At 36.2% G+C, this 15,323-nt stretch overlaps 1 protein-coding gene across 8 annotated transcripts in view; it reads left to right on the top strand.

Annotated features, from left to right (window-relative positions):
* Window positions 1-15,323, top strand: part of TASP1 (taspase 1) — a 249,730-nt gene that overhangs the window by 14,821 nt on the left and 219,586 nt on the right. For 7 of the 8 annotated variants that reach the window (XR_004668309.3, XR_004668308.3, XM_034947678.3 and 4 more), the window contains one exon: window positions 805-873. Coding sequence is in view for 4 of the 8 variants with exons in the window: in XM_034947678.3 (XP_034803569.1) it covers window positions 805-873 (69 nt within the window). In the remaining 4 variants the exon portion in view is untranslated. Of the gene's footprint in view, window positions 1-804; window positions 874-7,314; window positions 7,459-15,323 lie in introns of those variants that run through there. The other variant, XM_034947677.3, reaches the window with a different exon arrangement.

Genomic DNA, 15,323 nt, shown 5'->3' with positions numbered 1-15,323 from the left:
CTGTCATCTGAAAATAAATTTTATATAACTATAGTCCTAGAAATCTAATACATTTGAATTGTATACTTAGCCTCTTTAATATTTACAATGAATAAACTTCTTAAAAGTTTAATTAGGAATACAGTTCTTAGTTTTTGAGTTTTCTCTTTGTTGACTAAATTGGAATGTTAATAATTCATTTATAAATGACTTTTCCTTCTCTCTCTTTTCCTCTCCTAATTTATGCTCAAGGCCAGGTGATTTTATAGACCTTTAGTCTGTGTAGTTTATATTACAAAATAATATGATACATCTTGATTTAGAATTTACATTATAGTATCCAAAATGTTTTTGTCAAATGTATGCTTTTATCCTCAGATTCTGGCATGCCCCTGTGACTGAGAGTCACTTCTTTTTAGGTATGGAGAGTATTAACAGTGGGAGGAGAAATGATTAGTTTGAGATTTAGTGTTCTGTATAAAATATGAATTGTCAGGATATTTGAACCAAACTGGGTCATACAATTTCTGTGGCTATTTTGAATTGCCTTACAATGAATGAAGCTTACTAAATTCCTTGTACTTTTCATTTAATAACTAGATTTTATTGTTTTAATTTGAATAATATTAAGTGAGCCATATTACCAATTAACCTGAATATAAACACTTGCTTGTTTTTAATCTGAGTAGTTTATGTCTTAAAGTATGGAATGGAACTAGTGGTCAATTTTTATTAATCTAAGTGTCTCCCATACTTCTTTAAGCTTTTGGAAAGTTTGAGAAGTTGTGATTTTGCAATGAATAATCTCTCCCCTTGGTTTCATAGGCAATTGAAAAGCTGCAGGCCGGTGCTCTTGCAACTGACGCAGTCACTGCAGCACTGGTGGAACTTGAGGTATTTCTTTTCTCTGTTTTATTTAAAATATTTGTGAGTTTATCTTTATTGTTCTTAAATGGCATGAAATTGTTGAGTTAGTCAACCATAAATTATATGAGCAGTGTTTCCCACCAGTATTAGCAAAGTTATGAAGAGGCCTATGATATTGTTGTTTTCATTGGTGACTTTTCTGAGTAATATAAAAGTTGGTTAAATTCCTTTCTTTTCTTTTTTTTTTTTGTGAGATTCATGAATACAAAAGTTAAGGATTGGATACTTAAGTTTCCCATTTTCAGTAGGAAAATCCTTGAAGTTAACCCCCAAAAAGTGATGTATATTCTGTTGTTTAAAAATAAAAGAAAAATTCCAACTGTCTAGAAGTGCCTAAAGTAGAAGGGGAAGATTCTTCACGAACCTAACAGTTAGATATATACCCTGAAATTGTGTGCTGTGAAGTGTGCCTTGTCCCAGTGTTATGGTTAGGTTTGTCCCCAGTTTACTGTGGACATCGAATAATTGAGTGGGGAGGCTCTCACGTTTGCCATAATTTTTTATACTCTAGAGTGAGGTTCTCTCAGTTCTCTTGATTTGGAACCTTGATGAATTTGTGCAGGGGATATTGAGGTCTTCAGAAGATCGACTTGCTGCTCAAACTTGGAGAAGATAGATTTGTGTCAATCAGTTGAGAGGATTATTGTGAAAAATATTTTTCTGGTTGAGAATACTACTTAGGGAATCAAGTAAGACATGATGACAAAAACAATGATGAGTTTGAGGGAGGAGATGATAAAGTCGACATTTCCAGGTTGACTGGGTTGTGGCCCTTGTATTTAGGCTCTCATACCAAGGCACGTACCCTTTCATGCCTTTCCTTGTGAAAATTGCCCAGGTGTTTACCATTAGTCCTAGCCGTGTTTTCTGTATATTCTCATGCTTAATTGTGGACCTGAGCTTTCTGTATATTCTCTTGCTTAATTGTGGACCTGAGCTTTTGATCATGCTTTGTAGATTTTCATTTCTCAGATTGGTCCTAATGTAGTCAAGGAAGGTGAAAGTATATGGTGGGCACCTAGTTCTATTGAATCTGACATGGGGATGTGTGATGCCCTCCTGATATGACTGATACATTTCATACCAGCTCTACCAGTCATTAGCCATGTGTCCGTGGGTGTGGCACAGTCTGTCCTTGACTCAGTTTCCCTATTTATGAGGATAGTAATTCCCACTTCATAGAGTTGTGAAGATAAACTGAGTTAGTATATGCCTAATACATGACAGTCTCTTAGAACAGTGTGTGGTACGTAGTAAGCACCCCATAACTGTTAGCAATTATTACAGTTATGAGGTGCTTTGGAAATGGTATGTATGAGATGAATATTTATGGTAACTATTAATGACAAGTTTTACAGCATCAAAGAAAGGTTAATTATATGTTGAGGATAAGAGGAGAAAAATGACATAAGAAAGAAGATAGATGTATTTACCACCAAATGTTACCTTTACTCAAAACAGACACACAAAGAGGGCTTCATCTAACTTAACTAGTTCAATTGTTAGTTGAAAATTACTTTCATGGAGTCACTGTAGGTCTGGGAAAGAAGGTTAATGAGTATCTGGAGAATATACTAGAATGGCAACTATGAATGCAAAACTGAATAAAATTAAGTTTCTCTTTTCCTCTTAGAATAACTTTAATTTTCCTAAGTCATACTTATATATCATGTTTACTATTTCATTCTATTTTCCCCTAGTGTTGAATCCTACTTTTAAGGGGTTTACTTATTTATACTTAAAAATGATAAAAATACATTTTGAAATAATGAGTTTCTCCTGAGTAAGTGGACTTACAGTTTCGGATAACTTGTGTTTTTTTAAGAATGTGGATATGAATTTAAAGGAAAAAAATTTCTTGTTCTATTATTTTTGCTTGGAATAAGTCATAAGGATAATGGTAGCATAGAATTCTTCCCCAAGTGACTTTAGTACATCCCACACCTCAACTTTTAGTTATTTTATTTTTTATATATATATATTTTTGAGATGGATTCTTACTCTGTAGCCCAAGCTGGAGTGCAGTGGTGCGATCTTGGCTCACTGCAACCTCTGCCTCCCAGGCTCAAGTGATTCTTGTGCCTCAGCCTCCCGTGTAGCTGGGACTACAGGCATGCACCACCACACCCGGCTAATTTTTGTATTTTTTTTTTTTAAGTAGAGACAGGGTTTCACCATGTTGACCAGGGTGGTCTTGAACTCTTGAGCTCAGGTGATCCACCCACCTCGGCCTCCCAAAGTGCTGCGATTACAGGCATGAACCACCGTGCCTGGCCTCAACTTTTAATTATTAAATTTGTGGAAGAATTTCAATTAATTATCTAACAATTAACTTTTCTATGGACTCTTTGAATGAAATATATGTTAATAGTTTAAGGTTAAGCTTACACTAACTGGAAGAATTTTCCTAAATCTTAAGAATTATGTTGGAAATCATGCTTATACTTCCCCCTGCAGTTTCTCTCACCTTGAATAATTGTGATTCATTACCTTAAAACAGGATAGGTTTTCAGATGGAGTTCAGTTGGGGTAGTATTGTGATAGGTTGGGTCAATGGAAAGATGTAAGAAGATTGGATTCTAATATTTGCTGTACTTAGAGAAATATAAGTAGCAGTATTGAGTCCTTTCAGAATACTGAAAAGTGCTGAGAAAAATTCTGGAGAGCTGTATTAACAATGCGTTATATTTAATTTGAGAATAAACACTTATCTTTAGTTTTGGTCAGTCTATTCAGTTAAGTCATGTCTGGATTATTGAACAGATGCAAACAGTCATTGTTCTTTTCTCTTTAGACTTTGGGATATACTTTTTGATTTAAAAAATGATGTTCTTGCCACTGAGCTTAAGGAAACAATACATAAACATATTTTAAAAACTTGCCCGTTATATTATTACTTAGGCAGATATTGAAATTGATGTGAATTCCTTAAATACTAATTGTGGATTGAAATGACTGAAATGTTCTAATGGTCTTTATTGCCTAGAAAGAGTATCTGGCTGTATATTTAAAAAATGTGATAATTTGTATTTTCCCAAATAGTGAAAAGTACACCGTTCTTAACTCCATGCATGGGGAAGAGGAAGAGACAAGGCAAAAGAAATATGTGTATATGTATGTGTGTGTGTGTGTGTGTGTGTGTGTGTAAATACCACAGAGACACACACACACACAGTAAAGGGAATTATGCAGACATATCATTTTTTAGCTTTTCTTAGAGACTGATAATTTTGTGTGGTTTTATTTTTCTTTACCACCACTGCAGACAAATGATGTCATCTTAAGACTGTCACTTCTGGACACCAGAATGAGGTGTTTTCTTCATTTAAGTAAAGGAGGGGCGGGTGCAAAAGTTCCTATCTATTAAATTGACCACCTTCTTCCTTTAGAGTTTTGGGAGGGAAGGTGGCTGCTTCTGTATGAGAGGTTTTCTGCAGTGTGGAAATGCAAATGATATTACTCCAAAATATATTTTGTTTATCTTCAAAATGCAGGGAAGAAAATGGAAAGGTCAGTTTATAGATCATATTTTAATGATTTATTGGTGAATTGATTCATTCCTGTTGTTTCATATAGCTTTTTTGAGATTATCTTAATAACTGATGAGAAAGTGAATTCTGTTCACTGGATGGTACAACTCTGGTTTCACTCACAGCAGAGAAGATTAATATTGTGAAAGAATTTGGTCTTCATATTTGGGACTATGCATTTGGATGACAGTTGCTTTTTTGGCTGCCTTTGAAATAGTTTTGGATCAAGTAGTGACAGTGGATTTAAGATTCTGGACCATAATTTTGCATATTTCACATGGTATAACTTCTGATGTGAATTTCTTTTTTGAGAAAATTGGATATAGAACTGGGTGAGTCATGATGCTACCATTTTCTTAGGATTGTTTCTAAAGTAGAAAGTGTTTCATGGATTCTGATAGAAAATGAACTATTTATAAAATACTGCCTGAAGCTCATTTTGCACATTGGTGTTTTTCTTATAAAGTATGAAGACCTGGTTTAAAAAAGTCTAATGAGTAATAATAGGTGAAATATGAACGACAGACTTTTGGAAGGTAATTTATAATCTTTTGTGAGAAAACTGATGAATTTGGCAGAGGTTTTGAAGATCTTGTTGTAACCTTTGAGAAATTTTGGTTAATTCATTCTGAAAACTGATTATTTTGGTAGGTAGAATACTGTGTATTAAGAATAGTGATAGGGGCTGGGCACGGTGGCTCACGCCTGTAATCCCAGCACTTTGGGAGGCCGAAGCGGACAGATCTTTGGGAGGCCGAAGCGGACGGATCATGAAGTCAGGAGTTCAAGACCAGCCTGGCCAATATGGTGAAACCCCGTCTCTAATAAAAATACAAAATTTAGCTGGGCATGGTGGCGCGTTCCTGTAATCCCAGCTAGTTGGGAGGCTGAGGCAGGAGAATTACTTGAACCAGGACCCAGGAGGCAGAGGTTGGCAGTGAGTCGAGACTGTGCCACTGCACTCCAGCCTGGGCTACGGAGTGAGACTCTGTCTTAAAAAAAAAAAAAAAGAATAGTGATAGGAATAGCTTTTACATTTTATATAGTAAAAGGCAAATTATACAGGTTCCTTTGTTAAAAATCTTTTGTTGAACTTCTGTTATTAAAAATGGACTGTGAAGTTTTTTATTCACTTGATTCATGCTTTAAAGCTCCCTATGGTCAGGGGAGATGCTAATTCATGGTTAAAACTCGTTTCTTGTCCAAATGCTTTAGTGTTTATAGGGGAGATTATATTGGGCCAAGTTTTTAGTCATTCTGTTAAAAACAGTTCATTGTCTTGGATCTCTGTGTAATACAAATATTGCTTGCTTGTAAACTCTAGGGAAGTCCTTTAAGAATAACTTATTCAGATGACTGATATTTTGGTATGTAAGAGAAAGAAAGTAGGTATTTTCATTATATATTTATATTATTATGTATAATACTGTTATACATTTGTCTGTATCTCTACATTTTTTTTGCTGTTGTTCAGACAGATTCTTGCTCTGTCGCCTAGGCTGGAGTGCAGTGGTATGATCTTGGCTCACTGCAATCTCCACCTCCCAGGTTCAAATGATTCTCATGCCTCAGCCTCCTGAGTAGTTGGGACTACAGGCGTGCACCACCACACCTGGCTAATTTTTTTGTGTTTTTAGTAGAGATGGGGTTTTGCCATGTTTCCCAGGCTGGTCTCGAACTCCTGGCCTCAAGTGATCCACCTGCCTCGGCCTCCCAAAATGCTGGGATGACAGGTGTGAGCCACCGTGCCCAGCTAGCTCTTCATTTCTTTAAGGCAGGGATCTCCAGAATGGGAATGTTGGTCACACTTGAGTAGTTCATTGTGAGTGGACCCCAGCCCAGGCCTCTTGTGCAGCTACAGGAATAGGCCATATTCTCTTCCCTGGGCTTTATACTTCTGGCTGGAATTGTCTGTGTGCCTCAGGGGGATAGAAGAAACTTCTAAGGCCTGCCAGTCCTTGAAATGCCTAGTGGTCATGGAGATGGTATGGCTTCCTGATGGCATATGGGCATACCTAGGATGGAAGGGGACATTGGGAAGGGCCGATAATTTCCCTTTTCACCTCACCAAACTTATAACAAGTTTTCTTGTGAGCAGATGCTTAACCACACCCTGCTCCCTACCCTACTTCAGTCAGTTGGTTTTTATTGCAGAAAAGGAGGGGCATCTGCTTTAAGGTCATTTTTGTTATTTGGGAAGTTTAAAATTATTTAAATAAACGAGCATCTCCAGTTTCCTGTACATTTTTATTTTTTGTAGAAATTATATTTTCATAAGCAGAGTGGTCCCTTGCTCTTTCCCCAGCGCCCCCTGCCCCCCAGTAGAGCTGACCACACTGGAAAGACAGCTTGATGCATTTAGCTCACATTTACGTAAGTGCTCATTAACTATGATGTGGCTGGTGAGTCTAATTTTAGACCTACCACCCTTGAAAATCTCATTTTTTTCTTCCATTGATAATATCTTTTATTCTCTGTAAGGGGAGTGGGATGTGTTTCTATGTATGTGAAGTAGAAGATTTACCTTTTTTCTTTTGTAGTACTTACAGTGTTTTCATTGCATGAAATTTGAGTTTTGACCTTAGGTGCTCTTTTTTCCTTTTTTTTTTCTTAACTTGGTATTGTTGATTATTTCAAAGACCCTATTTTGCCTGTCTGTTTAGCAGTATTCCCAGTGGTGCTTCAGTATTTCTGTGTATTCCAGCTGTTTATGGAGTCTTTATGTTTCTCTGCATTTTTTGTTTTATTTTTTGAGGTGTACACACACAGTTACACTTCATGGAGTTGCATCCAGCCAAGTATCCATGTTCTTCTTGTGAAGAGGCAGAGAAAATCACCTCTCCCAAGAATTTCCACCTTCTGAACAAGGGAAATGTATCCTGAAGAGCTGTACGCAGATGGGAGGCAACTTGTTTGCTTGTTCTGCTGCTAGAGCATTGATTTAATTAGAAGACAGGCTGTGGGTGGCCATGTGCAGACAAAGAAGCACCAGACAGAGCCCATTTAGCCTGGGACAGTAAAAGTAAGTTACACTCTTTTTAAAACACTTTTTTGAGTACTGATGCTGATTCTTGCCTTTAGTACTAAGGGGCAACTTGTAACTTACTGTTTGTGTTTACACATAGATACATCCGTTCTTTTTCTGAGACCCTAGAAATGACACATGCTCTCTAGCACAAAGTACCTGCTTAATGGAAAAGCAGTGATTTCTTCCCCAACTGCCCTTTTTTTTTTTTAAAGAATAAAAAGAAAACGGAATCAATGATTACATTCTAGATTAATTTTACATGGTAGCAAACCCGGTGTTAGCTTTTGACCAAGTCAAAACACTTAAGTATAGAGCTTATCATGCTTTTACTTTGTAGTAATGGGAACATGAAAAATGATTTTAGGCTTTTCCGGCCATTTCTTGATGAGGTATGTGGATCTCATCAGATATATTCATCCTGGCTGAATCTAGTAGAAGAGAGGGTCCAAGATCAGACCTAGCAGTTCCTGAGGAGCATGGAACTCTATATGGATGCCCTTGTTTTTCTCTGGGAGTTGTTACTCTCAAAAATATACTTCATTTTGGAATTCAGTTTTGAGCTACCTAAAGCCATATATGGTAGCGTGGTGTAGTTAGTGGAAATCCTGTGTTTTTGACTACATGGAAGCAATTTAGACTTTTGGATTTTTGAGTGTAAAATGTCTTCTAGTCCTATATTAATAGGAATATTACACAAAAGGGATTTAATTAGATTCATTGGTCCTAGGATTTATAGTGTTGTGATTTTTGAATCATTGTGTGTGTGTGTATGTGTATTTGTGTTTGTTTGGATCTGTGTCATTTGCGGCATCAGGTTTATACCTTAACATCTACTGTTTTTGTCTGTTTTGCTCTTGGTAATGAAGGATGTAGGCTAATAAGATTTTTCTGTGTTTGGAAAATCACAGGCTGGTATGATGGTGTTTAATTTCAAAGACTACCTTTTGATTTTAAGTTTTTTTTCCATCTCTCAAACCCACCCCTTTATTCAGAATCTGGAAAAGAATGAGGAAGAAACTTAAGTTACATAATTTTTAAGATTCTCGGCCTGGCACGGTTGCTCACACCTTAATCCCAGCACTTTGGGAGGCCGAGACGGGCGGATCACGAGGTCAGGAGATCAAGACCATCCTGGCTAACACGGTGAAACCCCGTCTCTACTAAAAATACAAAAAATTAGCCGGGTGTAGTCCGGGTGCCTGTAGTCCCAGCTACTCGGGAGGCTGAGGCATGAGAATGGCGTGAACCCAGGAGGTGGAGCTTGCAGTGAGCTGAGATTGTGCCACTGCACTCCAGCCTGGGTGACAGAGCAAGACTGTGTCTCAAAAAAAAAAAAAAAACCAGATTCTCATCAAGATTCTAAATCTTGCTCTCCTCTCTCTCTTTCTTTCATGTGTTCATTACCTAAGTGTTAGAATAATGAAGGATTGTACCTCACTATAGAAATCAGCTTAAAGTTGAATCTTAGACATACCAGTTGACAGAAGTTCTTTGGCCATTCCCATTGCCAGGTAGTTTTTACTGGCAGTCATTCTCACTCAGGGTCCAGCCTCCTGCATGGTGTACACATTTCCTGACAGTTCATGACACGCATGTACTGTAACACAGGACATCAACACTATAACACATTCAGAGTGGGGAATTTATTTATGTTTCCCTTTTCTGGAGTATGTGCAAATGTAAGCAACATTTTCTAGTGGGTTGGAAGTCTTTTTATTAAAAAAAGCTTAGTAGAGGACTTAAAAGTTACTAGTATCCCTCTTTCCTCTCCAGTTCTGACCATGTCATTTGATAAAAGGATGGTTTAAATTATTATAATTCCATGGTCTGTTAGGTTCTTCTTGAGTGATGTTTCCATATTATTGTCAATATGGTTAAAAGGTATAATTATTTAGGTTGAAGGGAAGTATAAGTGGCTGCCAAATTTGGTAGTACTGGAGAAACAGCTACATTTGTCTTTTCTGTTTTAGCTCATGTGGAAAGGACAATTTCAGGTACTGTGTGTGCTAACTAACCTCTTCCTGGACATCATAAAGAATCCAACTAAAAGTTTAAAACTATTTCAAATGTGAAAGTTTATTGAAGCCAATATTTTATTTTAGAGATTTGTGTTATGTTTTTGACAAGTAACTGTACTGTAATTATGTGGCTTTCAATTAAAAAATGTGAAAACTGTTGTGATGTCATTTTTCTGCTTAATTATGTTGTATGTGCCCTTGTAAATTAGGCAGATTAGTAATAGAAAGGAGGTGAGTGCAGATGTGCAGTGCCTTTTTGTGAAAATATTTTAAATAATAAAAATATCTTGAGCTCATAGTGGGCAGTGCAAGAAAAAGTAAAGTTTCCATTTTTGGACAGAATATTTTATGTCAGATTAACAAATGCTCTGATGAACAAATATTAACATTGGTTCAATTTTTTCTGACATTTCCAGAAAAGCTTGGGCACTTAAAGAAGATCATAAAAAGCCTTAGTTTCTACTACATATGTTGTTGTGTGAGGGTTTTTTTTTTTTTAAATGAAGTATGTTGTCTTGTAAATTGAATAGTTAAAAAAATGAACTGTCACAGATACTAAAACCTGGTGTTCAACATACTATGTTTGACTCAAGTGTTCACAGAATGTGATGCAAACAAATGTTCTCTCAACTTACATCCAGGATAGCTAAAATATTACTTTAACACATGTTGAAAGTAGAGTGCTCTATTTGGCTAGATATAATTCCAGGCTGTCTAAGTTGAGTAATTTCCTCAGACATTCCAACTTTGATCAACTGCAGCAAGAACTTTTAGCATGTCTGTAAAGCAGCCAGTTCATCTGTAAATATGTCCTGAGATAGGGAGAAAAGAGAATGCCAAAAAAGAAAGAATACCTTGTTGTTTAGGAGCAGTTTACAGAACAAAAATGGAAAGTTTTTTGTTTCCTTAGGAACTTTTTTAAAGATAATTGAGCCTCTGATTTCCAAGTATGCCCTGTGGTTCTGTATTAATGAATGAAAGATACTTCATTTGGGCCTAATAAAAGTGTTTTGTGGCTAACTCTGCTGAAACTTATTGGTTAAAATTCATTAATTCTTGAACTTTTTACTCTTTATAAATGTAATATTAATTGGCTGTAGCCAATTGGCTACAGCCTCAAACATAATAATATATAGCTCAGTAATGCATGTCTTAATTGTTTATAATTGGCCAGTATTTGGGTGAAAATGTTCATATGTGACTAAGAATAAGTCTAAGAACAGGCAGCATCACTACAGAAATAATCTCATGTGCCTTTTTTTCAATACATGGATGAAAATAGGCTTTCTGGCTTTAATTTTCAGTGACCTGAAAATGAATTTGCAAATATCTGCTAATTTTCCTATACAAGCATTGACTTAAGAATGTTTATAATGGCAGATCACCCTCTGCTATATGGGAACTGCATGTTTTCTGTGTTTTCGGCACAACACGTTCATATTCACATGGATATATAACTTCCCTGGAAATATTTTAAGCTGTAGTTAGCAACTACTTGCAAACTGGATATTAAATTGGATGATAAGTCTAGCTTCTTTCTGACCTTGCTTTCTGTAGTCCCATGATAATAAATAATGTGACTTCCAATTAGCTCCAGTTATGAAAATTCTGCTTTTTAGATCAATCCTGTACCAAAACTTAGAAGGAATTATTAATCCTCTTGTGGCTTCTATGTTGTAGATCTCTATTATTGTCCATATTCTGTAATTATTTTGTCATGGAAAACAAGGTTAACACAGTTAAATTTATTACTAATAAAAAAAGTTTAGCCATAGTTTTACCTTCTTTTCATTGAGCATTTTTTCCAGAACTGAACAAAGTGCAGTATAATTGATAGATTTACATCCTTCAAACCCATCCTCTATATCCTAAAATAAGTGCAGAGAAATGGTGAATGGGCGTGCTGGGAGAGAAGATGGAGGGGCAAGTCCTGGATGTAGTAATTTTAATTTCTTGGGCAGGGTACTTGAACAGATATCTGAGTTGGTTATCTTGTTACTGTTTCTGTGTTTACCAGAGAATTTTTCTTCCGTAAACCCTATCCATCTGAATGCCAGGATTTCTTCAAAATTTAATACTTATTTTATGTCATGTGCCTACTTTCTTGATCTTGAAGTCGTTAATGTTCATAGTGGGAATGGAAGAGTCAACTTTTCCCTATGTGGGGGCTGGTTATCTGATTTATAGATAGATTCTCATTATCCTATAATTATTTTACCTGATTATATCTTGGCCATTTTTGCATGTTAGCTGAACATTATAGCCCCACCTCCCATGCGCTTCTGTGTATGGGGAGTGTGTGTGTGTGTGTGTGTGTGTGTGTGTGTGTGTGTGTGTGTTTGCTACAAATTACTAGTTCTAAAAAGGATATCATGTTTTGTCTTGATAGGCAGTTTACCACTGGGTAAAGTTGTAGACGAAGTTGTCTATACTAATGATATTTGAGAAAAATACCATGATATTTTATTAGTTTTCTGGTATTTGAGAAAAATACCATGACTTCCTGTGGACTCTGAGTAGAAAGCTCATCTGACTTGTTTTGGAGAAGGAAAAAGGTATTACAAATTTTATTTGTTATAATCAGAAGATATGCAGCATTTCTGACCACTAATCTGGCTCTTTTTAGTAAAGGTGAGTTGACACTTGGTAGACTGCAGTACAGGTTACTTCTGTATTGTTTCTTTAAGTAGTAAGAGGTAATTCAATATTTTAAATATTTAAGCATGATAATAAAATTTGTTGTTAGGACTGTCATTTGTGTCAAAGAGCTATTTTGCCTGAAACCTGTATTGTATGGAAAACTGAAGATTTACGCAAGCTTAGATTTTGCATCTGGAGAAGCTTGAGACCTTCTTAATCTTACAAAGTGATGTAGGCCAGAGATTGCAAAAGAGACATTTCACAGATGCGTGTTGATTGGCCCATAGACTAGCTTTTAAAAACTGGAATTTGTTGTCAACATGTAAAAATGAGGAGACTAATATAAGCATCTGGACTTCTAAATTATCTTGGCAAAAATGAGATCTGGCCACATGGAGCATGCATTCTCCCAGGGCTGCAATCTCCCAGAGCTAAGTGACAGCTGGTTCTTTTGAGTGTAGGAGCTTTTGTGGCACTGTATATCATTTTAAGGTATAGCTGGAAATAAGTCTTGGACAGAGATTATTAGCTTTTGTCTTGTTGCAAGGGCCAGGGAAATGAATGTATGGTTTAATGGTCATTAATTTAATGGTCTAGAGGCTGCGAATTGTTGTAATAGGGATTTCTACCAAACTAATAGTAAAGCCGGAATGAATTTTGATTTAATTTTTCAGAATAGGAATTGGACTTAAATATTAACTTTTATTTTGAAAATGAGCTTCAAATCAAACTAGACTTTTCGAAAAAATTCCTCATTGAAACAATTTGAACTAATACCAAAGTATATCACTCTAAAAATTTTGACCTGAAGCTAAAGCAGATCAAAAACCTCGGTGACCCAAATAAGGTTGAACCAAATTGTTTATTTACTTCTAGTCCCAGGAGTGAAATATTGTTTTTACTGTTTGTGATGAAGGAACGTACTGAAAGTCCAAGCATACTGCACTGATTTTCACACTTTGTCCTGATAACTTCCTAAAGGATATTTAGCTTCCAACATCATTTATCTTGATTGCATTACATCTTAATGGAAAACATAAGAAAAATCACTGTTTTGTGGATAATATTTATGGCTGTCTTTGTGATGATTGCCCAGAAAGGTTTCTATGTCTATTTACCATTGACTGTCTCCCATTTTATTAACTTTTCTCCAGTCTATCTAATTTTTTTTCCAGGGTTGAATCCTAGCCCCAGAGTGGTTAGCTTTTGTAGCCTCTCATGAATCATTTGTAGCTTTTTTACTCCCCATATCCTCTGTGCTGTTGCAATAGATGCCTTTACAAGCCCCCTCCAGATGTGGTTCATGGAGAATATGAAGTTAAGCAGCTGACGGAGTTCATTTACATTGGAGTTTCTCAAGGTGAGGGCTGGATTAGAATTGTTGGAGGTAGCTTATTTTAAAAAATGATGATTCCCTAGCTTTCAACTCATGACCTGGACCAGAATCTTTGGGGATGAGAGTCTGGAATTTTAATTCTTTGACTCTTTAAAAAAAAACTTTGTAAGTTAATTGTGGATACATGCAGGCATAAGAAATAATACTGAGAGATCCTTTGGACCCTTTAATTCACAATGGTAACAGTTTTTTAAAAATTTGCAATCTTATTTTGAAAATTTTATAGTTTCAAAGCTTTCTTGTGTGTATAGTATACATATGGAAAACTATACACATTTATTTTAAGGGGACAGCTTCATGAATTTTTTTCAGAGTGAACATGGCCGGCCTTGTGTCACTAGCACCCACATCAGCAAACAGAACATTTCTGCCCTCCAGAAGGCCCCTTGTGCCCCCTTCAGTCACCTCAGGGTAACACTGGTCCTGACCTCTATTGCCATATATTAGTCTTGCCTGTTCTAGAACTTCATGTAAATGGAATCATATATTATGTATTCTTTTGTGTCTGCCTTTTTAAATTGAAGTGAAATTCTTAGAATACAAAATGAAGCATTTTAAAATGCATAATCCCATGGCATTAAAATGCTCACAGTGTTGTGCAACTACCACTTTCAGTTCCAAACATTTTTATCTCCCCAAAGGAAACCTCATACTCATCAAGCAGTTGCTCTTCATTCTTTTATCCTTTCCCCCTTGTGGACCACCCATCTGCTTTCTGTCCATGGATTTACCTATTCTGGATATCTTATATTGATAGAATCATGCCATTTATGTGGCCTTTGCTGTCTGGCTTTTTTCGCTTAGAATAATGTTTTTAAAGTTTGTTCACAGTGTAGCATGTATCAGTACTTCATTTTTTGGAGGAGCAGTATTCAACATTATTCATGTATCTATCACAGTTTGTTTCATTCCAAATCCATTCATTCATTGATGGACATATGGGTTGTTTCTACCTTTTGGCTATTGTGCATAGTGTTGCTATGAATACTCTTGTATAGGTATTTGAGTAACTTTTTTCAGTTCTTTCGGGTATATATCTAGAAGTGAAATTGCTAGGTCATATGGTAATTAATTCTATGTTTAACTTTTTTTTTTTTTTTTTTTGAGACAGAGTTTTGCGCTTGTTGCCCAGGCTGGAGCAATGGCGCCATCTCAGCTCACTGCAACCTCCGCCTCCCAGGTTCAAGCTATTCTCCTGCCTCAGCCTCCCCAGTAGCTGGGATTATAGGCGCCCACCACCATGCCCGACTAATTTTTAAAAATATTTTTAGTAGAGATGGGGTTTCACCATGTTGGCCAGGCTGATTTTGAACTCCTGACCTCAAGTGAGCTGCCCTCCTTGGCCTCCCAAAGTGCTGGGATTACAGGTGTGAGCCACCGCGCTTGGCCTGTGTTTAACTTTTTGTTGAACCTTTTTCCGTGGTAACTGAATGAACCCTTTTTGCATTTCCAGCAGCAATATGCAAGGTTATAATTTTTTCTACATCTTTGTTAGCACTTACTATTTTCTGTTTTTGTCGTCATAACTGTCCTTGTGGATGTGAAGTAAAATCTTTGTAGTTTTGGTTTTCATTTCACTGATGATCATGATATTGGATATATTAATGTGCCTGTAGCCATTTGTGTATCTTTTTGGTAGAAATGTTTATTTGAGTCTGTTCAAGTTTTTTGCCCATTTTCAAATTGATTTTTTTGGGTTGTTATTGAAATTTGGAGCTCTTTATATAGTCTAGATACTAGACTATCGTACTTTTCTATAAGTCTGAAATTATGTCCAAAAAAATGATAAATAAATTGTAACTACT

This window comes from Pan paniscus, chromosome 21 (assembly GCF_029289425.2).
Source record: "Pan paniscus chromosome 21, NHGRI_mPanPan1-v2.0_pri, whole genome shotgun sequence".
NCBI lineage: Eukaryota > Metazoa > Chordata > Mammalia > Primates > Hominidae > Pan > Pan paniscus.
The sequence above is the reverse complement of the archived record's forward strand: the minus strand, read 5'-3'. Positions and strand labels throughout refer to the sequence as shown.